Source organism: Tribolium castaneum, chromosome 4 (genome assembly GCF_031307605.1).
Source record: "Tribolium castaneum strain GA2 chromosome 4, icTriCast1.1, whole genome shotgun sequence".
In the NCBI taxonomy this organism is placed as follows: domain Eukaryota; kingdom Metazoa; phylum Arthropoda; class Insecta; order Coleoptera; family Tenebrionidae; genus Tribolium; species Tribolium castaneum.
In genome coordinates, this window is record NC_087397.1 from 5,461,320 (window position 1) to 5,473,913 (window position 12,594).

The following is a 12,594-nucleotide window of genomic DNA, read 5'->3' on the forward strand; positions in this document are numbered from 1 at the left end:
TTGATCACTGTTCCCAAAGCTTTTAAAATTTTAAAATTTTAATTTGTCAGCAGTTTTCTCCTCCAGCGAAAAACATTATTTTTTAAATTTTTAGTGCATTTTTTAAATAAAAGCTTTAAAAAAAATCTTATTTGTTTATTTGCCCAAGAACTAAGAAAGTCAGAAGAACATGAAACGGTTGATTTACCATTTATCAATCGTTTTAATTTCTTTGTGACAAATTAATCAGCCTGTACGAAAAGCTTCTCACCGAGCTTCACACCATAAAAGCTGATTTGACACGAAATAATAAACAATATGCCAAGTGTTGAGCATCTTGTGGGGCAATTAAATCGTCATTCCTCTTCCAATTAGAGACCGATTTGTTTTAATTTTGAGAATTACAAAGAATGTTTTTCTTGAGTAGATGAAAATTTTGGTTTTTGTAAGACGCTATTATGAACATTTTCCCAAATTATCAACTTAATATCAAGCCAAATTCCCTCCCGCTGAATTAAATTAAAATTAATAATGTCAAAGATATGCCCCAACATTTCTTGCCTGTACTAGACTGTTAGTTATCGATCAGGCAATAAAACAAGAAACAAAATTTCCATAGTTATGACGCCGGAGTTAATTCAACATGAACTATGCAAGAAGTTGAAACGTAGCGATCGTGCGATGATACATACATGCGGAAGGAAATAACTAAACTATCATAAACATGCAAATATCGGTGTTTCTCCCGGTCCAAAAAATACTAGCCTTGAAAGCTCCTCGGCTGTAATGCGGAGCTTAAACTTGGCGTTTGTTGTAATAAATCGGCGGTCGAAAAGACGAATGGCAGCATTAAATGCGGTAAGCAAGTCTTCGAGTGCTATTCTCATCGTCGGAACCAAACACAAAGCTGTCAGAATAGAAGCAGTGGTGGTAGTTGAGTCAAACGCACGTGCGTTCAGCCCGCATCCGCACACACGAATTTTTTTTAATTAAGAAGACGGGAATTCTCTCCTCACCTTGATCTAGTACATCCGGGGTAATTCGGTTAAACCGTAATGTGATGCCGAAATGAAGCTTCATTATGGCGAAGCCGGTTTAAACGCAGTTTAAATATGAGTGCTGTTTGCAGTGAAGTGCCTTTCAATGTTCGCAAACTTTTGCAAGTGTGGACGGTTCTATTAACTTGCAGCCCGGTCATGGCAGGTCTGTTGTTTGCTCAGGGATTAGCCCACATTTTAAATATTAATAACACAAATTCCAAGATTTCACTTGATTGTGTTTACTCCTTCTGTCAAAGAGCGGAGATAATGGAAATCGGAGAACAAATAGACGGCCACATGCTCGCTTCATTTTTCATTTTTATTTTCTGAAGTTGATACGATTGTTTCAATGAAAAACTTTATGGTTTTTAATATTGCTTTTATAAAGTTTCTTTTATCATCCCCTATAAAAGAACAAACCGGCTAATATTAAATTGAAAAGGATGTAGGTTTACATTCGAAAAATACACCTAATTACGGTTGAAACAATTAATCAGTTTCAAGGAACAGAAAACAGAAATCGAAGAATTATTTGTGGCTCACCCTGTTAACACGACGGCCGTAAAACACGACACGGGTTTTAATGGGCAATAATGGGGCACCTATTTGAAGAAGTCTAATAACCGGCCAGTAAATATTATTGTTATTTCGGTTGTTTTTAATTCGATTTCAAAACACAACACCTCGATTGCCTAAATAAACTAAATCTAACAGTTTAGATTTGGACAATAGCCATGTAGCAATTTGTGGTCTCTATTGTATTTTCGTTGGACCGTCCCGAAATATTTTCTAATGAAAACAGCTATAAAGTTGGGTTTACTCGAATTAAAGTTCCCCAATTTCAACAAAAGCTCTTACGTAATTGCACGAATAAATATTTTGCATCATATAAGAAAAACGTTATGACAAAATGGAACATGTTTGACGTTAACAACAGTTAGAAGCTTTTAACTGCACAAAGCTGTAATGGTCTGAAAATGTAAATCATAGGTTTATTTAAATTTTTGCGCTGAAAGCTTCAAGCGGCTCGCTTTATTGTCGTTGGCGTCCTACAACGCATATCATCTGGAAAGACACACAAGACCATTTCAATTATTCCTGCATGTTTAAATTAATGCTGTGCGTCAGGTTCAAAGCGTTTTTCATAATTCGAGACAAAACCAATTAACGGCGATATTTTTAGTTGGCAATTAGCAATTTATTAAATTCTGCTGCCTCGAAAACACTTAAAGGGAGCTTGTTTTCGGAAAATAAAATTCTTTTGTTAAGCCGGTGCCGCAACAGCTCTATTTATATTTACAATAGCTTGATTACATTTAGAAAATTTAAATTTAGCCTGCCCTAGGTATGCAACGGCGTATTTAATTACTTAAGTGTTCTAAATAGAAAATGGACAAGGATAAATACCCTCACAATTGGCCGAACTTTTCAACGCATCAGTAACTAAATAATTTTTGATAAAATCGCTGCGAGATAATAAAATTTAATATTAGATTGTGAATGATCTATTCCAGATTATTTATCGAATTATGAAAATAAATAATAATGAGTTAAAACAGACCTATTTTATTAATATACTCGTACTACTAAAATCAAACATCAATGTTTGGATTATAGATAAATATAGAGGAAAATTGTGAAAGCTTTTGTTCAACCACATAAATCGGCATTATCTGCTTTTATCATATCATTGCCACCTTTGATTTTCAATAAATTACCAAAATAATAGAAATAAGAATCATTAACATAAAAATAAAACGAGGAATGATTCGTAGACTATTTATTTTAGCAGCGAAACAAGTGCTTTTCTCACGTTAATTGCTCGTGTAATGACGAATAACTGGATTGTTCGATTTATTTCGTTGGATGAGTTTATTGTAGAAAAAACCTTTCGCAAATATTCTCTACGGCATGCAAAGCGTGCAAATCGTGCTAAAACTTCCATCTATTCCAGTAGTGCCAACAATAAAACAGTAGTTTTTTCGTCTAAAAATACTCTCGGTGCCTTTTTTAGTCCGGTAGTTAGCCAAACGCCCGATTATTTCTCGGCAAGTTTGAAATTTGGCGAATTCTTCTATTACATCTGGTTGTTTGCTCCTATTGGCATTGTCTCGGGTCCTTTGGCGCCTTGTCAACAATTCCGTCGGTGTTATAGGTCGTCGTCTGTTATTTTTTCAATATCGCGTTTTACTTAAAAAATAATGTGATGACAGGACATCCTTTGTAAATATTTGAACAGCTTTGACAGTCAAGCGTATCGTTTACATCCTGAACCGATCGTCGCGTTTAAACAAATAATTGTTGCGGTTTTATTACTCGACTTTAGTAACTGACGGTGGTATTTTTAGCACGTGTTTGTTTTTCTAAAAGAGCACAAAGTTACTCCAGGTGCCGGACGATCGGGCGATTTTTCAGCCCTTTCGACGGTTTTATTGTTTACTCAAAATCAGCTGCTCATCCCGTCAAATGTCGCGCTGCGCCCCATTTACCCCATATGTGGATTATTAATAATCTGGAGTCGTGGTGCATTCCTCCGTTTAACGCTCCGAATACGGAGTAAACGGTATTTAATTACTTAGACGTATACGTAATCCGTAACACATGGATGGGCATCTGATTTTTGAGCTGCTGCATGTGTGGAATTGTCTGCTTTGGCGAGCTTGAATTACTCGACCGAAAGCGAAAGCATTTTAAGCTTGACACAGGCGGTTAAATGGTCGAATACCGATGGAAGGATTTTCGGGAAATAAGAACGAAACGGAAGTTTAAACCGGTTAGGACAAAAATGAAGCCAAATGCTTCACACTGGAGCAAAATCAGCCCACTACCGGCCTGAGGCCACTGTCTTACTTTTCAACAATATTTTGTTATGTATAGATTTCGGAAAATTAATAAAAAATTAAATAGACTGTAGCAAAATTACAGAAAATAGGAGGCAATTACGAAAAACATGGAAAAATATTCATTTATCAAATTTGATTTGTTGTAACATGAATTGTTAAATATGCACAAGACTGTTGCATTGTTTGTTAATGTTACAGCCATTGCGTGACTATTAGACGTGAATAATTAATTTGACATTTCGGAGCATCGGTGCACTGCCGGGAAAATAAATTGCGGCTGAATAGTAAAGATGTTTCTTTACACCCAACTCCTGTCAACACTATTCAAATCCTAAAAATATATTTGAACTGTCTCCTTAACTAATTGGGTGCAATTTATATCAGTTAAAAATTCTTGAACTTGGCCAAATCATGGCAAAAGGTGAAGCAATTCGAAATAATTTGAATAAGGTTGTTCCAACTTCCGCAACGTTTGTGAAAAGTAAACACAAATCTATTTTTGCATTGAGAATCATTAGAGCTTTTTCGGCCTGGTTATTAATGGTTTACGGTAAGTATACCTTGCCGAAAATACACCCATCTAATTTTATCCGTCGCCAGTTTTGATATTTTCTCATTGTTTGCACTTTCGGTAACCGTTGATTAGTTGTGGCTCTCTTGAGACTTTTCCAAGTGGCATTTTTCGTCGAATCACTCAGATAATATTCGATCAATCGTATTTGGTTTGTCGTCGTCTTGATTAAAACCGTTTGTCTTGTCGAACGTGACCAATGAAAAATAGTTTGAACATTTCACGATTTCCTTTTTGAGCGAGTGTTTGGGGAAAATAATCGTACAACGTCGTCTGCTCGGTATTTATGTTCACCGGTAATAGAGTCGAATGGCCGTTCCATAAAATAATTGCTTTTGCCAACAATAAGAGTACTCTATCCGCTTTGTATTTATGTTCATTGTTGCAATTATACCTCGCCTTGTTTGTTGTTTAGAAAGTCAACATAATATGCAGGTTAATCATGAAACAATCGACGCGGTGAGTATACACTTAACAACTGACGGCGTTTATACTGCAAATGATTTCAAAAGAAAATTCAATTATTTCCAGCCGAAATTAATTGAGCGAATTCGCTCCAGATGCCGATCAATTGATCAAACATCGTTATTTTATCGGCGGACTCGCAAACACTGGTATTAAATCAGACCAGCGACCCCAACACTGAAGTTCTTCAGCAAAATAGCACTGAATGTGCTTTATCAGTTTGGATACACAACTACTTGGATAAGTAGAGTCCACCTGCAGTAATAAATTTGGCAATAAGTGAATTATCTTTCGGGAAAATAATTGTATCAATTTGTCACCTGCGTCAAGTCTTGTAAAACCGCACACACTGGGGATTTATTTTAGCTGAACCGTTTGTAGTGAAATTGGCTGTAGTGGCTCAACCGCACTTGCTTACCTGATAATAATTACTCGTGCTTGCGGTCAAATCCGGACTAAATCCGGTGATTTCTATGTAAATTGGAATTGTGCATTAGCCGCATTGCGAAAATTACGGTGCAGATTTGGCTCAACTTATCAAAAAATTCTGCAATAAATTAGAGCGGATCGTTTGTAACTTGAAGAGCTTAATTGATCCGAATTAAATTCCGGCTAAAAATTTATAGCCCGGATTAAAAATTTGTACGTTGGCGTGTTCCACATCTCTCGCTGAAAACGTTCCACTGGCCTAGATGCCGTAATTGACAAATAATTGGCCACGTGCCAGGCGTTTACCCCTTTTTCAGCGCTAAATAAACTCATAGATCGTCTTGTTTCAGGATACACTTGGACCAATGGAGTAAAAAGTGCGCCAGACCACAATGCGGGTTCGTCGCCAGTCTTCGATGATTTTACGATAAGGGAACTCGAAGCCACCGAGGGGCAAACTCTTCTTCTACCTTGCACAGTCAGATATCTGGGAGATAAAGTTGTGAGTTTTATGGCCCGAGTGCTTGTTTTCCACTTACGTCGAGATCCAATTTATAATTTGCACGGTTTTAACACCACATTGTAAAAAATCCTTCAAAACATTTACTTTGTACGCGAGGAGAGAACGCTGCTTTTGTCATAATAATGGTTACTTCTGTTCTTGTATTATCAAAGCTGAAATATTAAATGGCCTACAGAGCCGAGCGAATAAAATATTAAATCCTTTTTGGGTCGGCTATAGAAATAGCTTTGTAACAAGTTTTAAATGTGAAAATTATAAAACGATACGATTTCAGCAGTTGTCTTTATAATAAATGAAGTTTCAAACTCAATTTTGTTGTAAAGGAATGTAAAGTCTTTTAGAGTAATAAATTTGAATATCAATTGTTACTTCGCTAAGACTTATTAGACGAAATTTTCTAAGAAACTTAAGAGTTTCAAAGCAAATTAAGGCCATTTTGAATAAAGTTCCAAATTCGGGCTCCGCTCTAATTTTATTTACAGCTCAGTTCCGGTATATGCTCCAGGCATATAAAAAAATATAAAAAACATGAATGCTATTAAAAATGTTAATTAAATTGATTTCCAACGTTACGAACTCTTTAAACAAATTGGAGCATAATTTCATTTCGAATGAAATTTTAAAGTAAATAAAAATTACAAGAATAAAGGATTTTAACAAGTCCAAAATAAAACAAGCGGTAACTTATACTTCTCTGAGAGCTTAAAGTTTTGTAATTCTTTCGATTTTTTAAGCGGTGTTTGTACAGCATTGTGTGGTTGTCATCATAGATCAAATCAAATAAGAATGAAAAAGATGCGATCATTAACTTAAAGTTTATTTTTTTGCAGACGTAGTGGTGCAATTATTTATATTTATATTTAGGTCAAAGAGTGAAAAACTGAAATATTTGCGCGTTAAACCAATAATGGCGATTTATTTAGAGCTGGAATTTGGAGTGGTGAAACAGAAAAAGTAATATAACGAGTTGAAATTAGCTCGAATAGAATAATATTGGATCCTTTATTGAACTTACGCTGCCGGGTAATAATTAAATTTCAATTAACTTATAATTAAAAATCCAACCAGGGTTTTCATCACACTTTGTTAACTTGAATTTATGTCTGAAATTTAATTACAACTGTTTGAGAGCGCCCCGTTCTATAAAATACACGTGTCGCAATTCGTCATATCTCCTAAAAGAATCCAAACAAACATTTATCAGGAAAATCTGCAAGGACGATAAATTTCTCGTATGCAAATGTAATCCTTAAAAGCGTCTGTGTATCCGTACAAGGAAATCTCATGTTACAGGTGTCTTGGATTAGAAGTAGAGACTTGCACATCCTCACGTCCGGTGCTGCTACGTTCTCGAGCGACAGCCGCTTCGAGGCAGTGCCGTCGCCCGGCGGCGACTTCTGGGGGCTCCGGATAAGAGGAGTCCACTTATCCGACTCGGGGCAGTACGAGTGTCAGGTCAACACCGACCCCAAGATGAGCCTCGCCTTCAACCTCTCGGGTAGTTTTCCAGCAGGAAATTTCTAATTTTGTAGTTTCAGTTTCAGGGGCGCACAAACTCGAAGCCTCCAAATGGCTGGGCCAAGCTCTAATAAAAGGTCCGAGGGAAGTTTACGTCCGAGATGGGTCCCTGGTGACCTTCACATGTGAAATATCGCCCTTATCTACGCCACAATCTGGCGGTTTCATGAGCGCTAAACCGAAAGTGCGCTGGTTGCACGACAACAAAGAACTACTCTTTGAAGTTAGCATTCTTTTATTTTATTTCACGACACGAACCCGGATTTACTACACCGATCCCAAGCGTGACTCCACCTCACCAACTTCCGAATTCAAGAGATGTATACAATTTAACCTTCAGCGTTGAGATAAAGCGAACTCTAAACTCTTGCATAATGGGGAAATTACTTCTCATTTGCTTAAACCTTGATTCCTCACCCGCAATTTGCGATTTTTTATTTATATTTTAATCAATTGTTACAGCCGTTCCGTTCACACATCTCCACAAAAACATTCTTCGAAGAGTCGAGTCAGAAGGTGATTGGCATCCTGAAAATTTCCAAAGCCTCCTGGAGGGACAGCGGACAATACACCTGCCTCCAAATGTCCGTCAAATCGGACTCGATCAAAATGTTTGTTGTTGAAAGTAAGTGTTTAGCGATCGACTTTATTCAAATGGCACTCGTAATTAGTGGATTGCTACAAAAAGAAGGATTTTTCAAATAGAGTTTTATCAGTCGTGACAGTAAATTGCTCGGAATAGGAAGAACAAAAGTGAATAATGGCGTTGGCCGACACCTAAGTGCAAAGGTTGATTGAACATTGTGATACAATAGGCAGGGGGAAAAGCCGCACTGACGCTGGATTTTATACACAACATCTCCTATTCTAATTTTTGTTTTCAGGTGAGCACTCGGAAGCAATGCAACGGGATTATCCAGTACAGTCGTGTGCAAGCAAATGTTTACTTCATTTGGGTCTAGTACTCCTATTCACACTGTATTATCCAACGTGATTGTGTAAATAAATATTTTTTTAATCGTGTTTTATTTAATTACAAGATAAGCTAATGTCATCCCTCTTGAATTACCAAAACAACAAACACAAATAACGGACCGAAATTGCATTATTTGTTGATATTTGCTACAACTATTTTATGTATGCACTGTTCCAACCATTAATTACGCAAACGCTATCAAATGTACTCCAATATCTACGAAACGTTATTAATTATTTAGGTGATGCAAATATTTTATTCAAAAAATCTCAATTGGTGGAGGCGCGCTCTGTTATTGTTTTTAAAACCGTGGTCTGCAACACAATCACTACCAAATAACTCGGTTTTAAATAATAAAGTGCCGCAAGTAAATTATTCTTTCAGCTGGAACGAAAAATTCTCATTTTTCATGCTAGATATAAAGTATTTCATATGCATAGAACAAATTCCACGTATTACGGCACCGGATGTTTTCTCACAATTTTATTCCGCTCAAAATAAAAAAGCTCATTTTAATCATAAATACACACTGAAATTATTCAGTCAATAGAAAGTTTTCGCCTAAAATCAGCACTCGAAACTCAAACTCAACTTGTCTTCCACACCTGAAGTAAGTTATTGCCGTTGTCTATCAGTGTATCCTGAGGGTTCTTTCCTGCACGATTTATTCAATTTTTTGACGAATATCTGACTTCTTCCGCGAGTGGAAAGTTGGGTAAAACAATTAAAACAACTTTCGGCGTAATTTAATACAGGTAAATTGTAAAGTGGATATGTAATAGCTCGGAGCTTTCTGACACCTCTACTTGTTCCATTTTTGACAAGTCTAATTGACTCTAATTAGTTTTCCACAAACGAATATCTGATCATTTGTTCGTGTTACATTGTGCCACGACTGTGATTCAACTCATAAATTATTTATAATACGGGAAAACCTGTCATTTGATGTAATGTATACCAAACGTAAAGTCAACAAAAATACCCGCTTTTCGCAATCTCTCAAAGATCATGTGATATTTACACTTAGCAGTGCTTCCATGCATGGCTTAATCCATGCGGTTCGCAGCAATCGTCTGCTATTCGAAAGGCAAGTGATCGATTATTCCCGAATTACTTGACCGTTAAGACAGATTTTTATGGATCGGACTGGTCATCGGTGCATTTTCGGTTGCAACGTATCAGGCATTGCAAGCGTGGAACCGGTACGACACAAGCCCGGTTGTTATCACAATCGAAAAGGATTTTTTCAATTGGGAAACTGAATTTCCGGCGGTTTTTTTCTGCGCCAGAGCTAAACTCACAACAGCGTACAAATTCCTAAAAATCTTCAGAAAGTCAGTGTTTTGAAGTGACCCGCTTTTAACGAATTTTTTCAGCAAATATAACATTTCCGCAAGCGTTGAACAGTTGGAGGGCTACGTCGATGATCTCCTGTTTACGACTTACGAAAACTACTCAAGTTTGGAAAAATACGCCAATGGCTCACAAGACGATTTCGTCCCGACTGACTTGTATTTGGAATTAGTGAATTTTACGTCGTTTCGTATCCCCAAAAATTCCAACAAAACCAAAATAAAGTACAGCGAATGGCCGAAAAATGTCAACGGAGAGTATTCATTCGTGTTGACCGAATTTGGCTTTTGTCAGTGCTTTCATTCAAAAGTTGCAGGATTTTTTAACATTGAGTGGGTTTAGTTCAGTTTTAGGTATTTATTGTCTTGTTCTTGCAGCAATTTTACCATTGATGGTGCCACAAATACGACTTTCCTCCCCATTACCAAAAAATACAAAGAACCGGCACTAACTCTATCACAGTCTGACTTTTCCCAAACTAATTTTGTACGTCTTATTTTGGAAGAAAAAACAATAATTAGCCGTTCTAGTTATTCGTAATTGGCACCAACGAAATCATTGACATAACGTCGCAATATTTCGTAGTAACACCGCAAACACTAGGCGATGTTTTCTTAGACATTGTGGACATTGTGGGTGACGAAGACATTAAAATGTTGTCTCCAAAACAAAGAAACTGCAGATATTGGAACGAAGCGGACGACTTGGGGCACAGTCGAGTTTACAGCTACAATCTCTGCCGCAGAGAATGCAGAATTCAACTGTGCCTCAAATTTTGTTATTGCACACCGTATTATTACAAAAGAATCGATAATGAACCCATTTGTAACATGAGCGGGATGTTTTGCTTATCAAAATATCCAGGTAACTAACAAAACAACTCAGTTGTGTTGGTAAAATTTTTCCAGAAATTCTAACTTTGCTTGACCCCAAAACTGGAGAGGATCTATGCCCGTGTTTCCAGAGCTGTGATTTTCAAAGAATCACTGCCGAGTTGACCATAAAAGCGACTTGGTTTTTCGGTTCTAAGGTGACAGTCAATTTGGAGCGTTTTCCGCGAGAGCGGTACAAGCGAACTTTGATTTTTACTCGAACTGATCTTTTGATCCAAATTGGGAGTTTGTTTGGGTTATTTTTAGGTTGCAGCGTTTTGAGTTTGATCGAGATTCCTTACTTTTTGACTCTGCGATTTTTCTGGGGCGTTTTTGGTAATAGAAGAATAAAACCGCGGGTTTGAAAACGTCAGTGATTAAATTAAGTCGCTACACTTAGTTTAATGAAGCTTTCTCTGGCAATATTGGGGATTAAGGAGTTGCGTCTTTGCTTAATTATTAAAGAGCAATCTAATTTAGATATCACTATGAACTAATCGGCGCGAAATTGAATTATTGGGGGAGCAATTTAAAGCGAAAAGTGATGAGATTCTAGTAATTTAAATGGAAATTGTAATAGGTTAAAACTATGCCGATTCTGTTTGTTTTGAGGATTATAAATGGAAAGAGGCGTAATGAATGCTTCCCTCATTGCGAGTATGGCTGACATTGGACTCTCGAGTCTAATTCAGAAGTAACAATTTCTTGGGAGATAAATTCAAATGTGTGTAATAAATGTCAAAGTTTTTTCATCTTTTGCGCGTCTAGACGAGCACAAACACCGATTTCTGTTTGAAATAAAATTTTCATCTTCATTTCGTTCGTTTTCTTTTTCGAATGCTTGAGTCAATTAAGATATTAAGCTGGCTAAAAATTCGGTTTGATGATTAGGGAGTCGAGTCAGTGTTTTGTCGTGTATTTTCGTTCCATTGAGCGAGAGAAAATTCCGATAAAGCTCCAAAGCGTCCCGAATTATTAATGTGTAATTTAAGATATTTCGAGTTACATCAAGCATAAAACTACAGGGAAATCAAAGACGTCCTGAGTTTACCGTTTTTAATACAGGCCTACCACAGCTTAATGAAATGCAATATTAAAGCAACATTCGTTGCTGGAAATGAGAAAAAGGGTTAGCGACTAGAATAAACTTAGATTCGCTTTGGTGAAGTAAACTCGTACAATTTGTCTGAAACTTTTAACTCGCTATTAATAATGATGTCTGTGGTGTTATTGCAGTTTTGGAAAAACTTTCAGCCGCTGAAAACAAGTTGGTTTTGTACAGTGACCCACTGGCCTTAATCTGAATTTGACGGGAGCTTTAATCAAGTGTAGTAATGTACAGCTTGGAACCCTATCATATCTTTTCTTTCTTTATGTGCACTTAAACTTAATGAGTTAGAATGAAATAGATTTTAGCTGTCGTAAAACGGTTATAGGAAAATACTTAGGGAGAACAGATCTTATCCTTTAATCCGTTTTATGGAACCGATAAAGAAAACGTGCAGCTCACATACCATTCCCAACTTAAGCTTAATTTATTAATTGGGATAGTTAACCGCTTTTTTACATTTTTATCGATTGCTCCAACCGGGAAAAACTAACGGGAGATTTGTATCTTTCCTGGAACCGAACGTTGCGAGTAATCGGTTAATCTCGACTTGTACTAAATCGATACAGCATGAAATTTCCACTTTAAAATAAAAATAACCAAAGCGGATTTCTCTATTGGAATTAGCGGACACAAAATCATTAATAACGCTCTAGGTACGTCCAAACACATTGTACGGTGATTAACAGCACTTTGGCTTCCCAGAACTTTAATTCATCCCAGCATACACTGCACTTTGGCCAGATATTACATAATTACGTCTACAAACTCTTGTTTGCAATGTTAGAAAGTTTTTCCGATCGTATCTAACCCGACTACCAACTGGTCTGTTATTTTCTCTCTCTGCTTGTCTAACAGAATTTGGCATTAACGCATCTCCGTCTTATTCAGAATTTTCTAAATAAGATTAGCCTTCT

General features: G+C 36.8%; 2 protein-coding genes across 5 annotated transcripts; both read left to right on the forward strand.

The window, feature by feature from the left end:
* Nucleotides 1–850: 850 nt before the first annotated feature.
* LOC103315085 (hemicentin-1) lies at nucleotides 851–8,387 on the forward strand. 4 transcript variants are annotated; one of them, XM_008202893.3, is made up of 6 exons: nucleotides 851–1,182; nucleotides 5,678–5,829; nucleotides 7,144–7,348; nucleotides 7,383–7,591; nucleotides 7,831–7,993; nucleotides 8,253–8,387. In XM_008202893.3, the coding sequence occupies exons 1-6, from the start codon at nucleotides 1,092–1,094 to the stop codon at nucleotides 8,360–8,362; spliced, it is 930 nt and encodes a 309-aa protein (XP_008201115.2). In that variant the 5' UTR covers nucleotides 851–1,091; the 3' UTR covers nucleotides 8,363–8,387. The 4 variants fall into 4 exon arrangements, with proteins under 4 accessions (XP_008201115.2, XP_015840797.2, XP_015840798.2 ...); XM_015985311.2 differs by lacking the exon at nucleotides 851–1,182 and adding an exon at nucleotides 4,388–4,412; XM_015985312.2 differs by lacking the exon at nucleotides 851–1,182 and adding an exon at nucleotides 4,388–4,412 and having other exon boundaries at nucleotides 7,389–7,591.
* An 892-nt stretch (nucleotides 8,388–9,279) lies between these two features.
* Nucleotides 9,280–11,384, forward strand: LOC107399289 (sodium channel protein Nach-like). Its single transcript, XM_015985453.2, has 6 exons — nucleotides 9,280–9,431; nucleotides 9,475–9,678; nucleotides 9,721–10,029; nucleotides 10,075–10,183; nucleotides 10,228–10,561; nucleotides 10,606–11,384. The coding sequence occupies exons 1-6, from the start codon at nucleotides 9,295–9,297 to the stop codon at nucleotides 10,932–10,934; spliced, it is 1,422 nt and encodes a 473-aa protein (XP_015840939.1). The 5' UTR covers nucleotides 9,280–9,294; the 3' UTR covers nucleotides 10,935–11,384.
* Nucleotides 11,385–12,594: the final 1,210 nt, after the last annotated feature.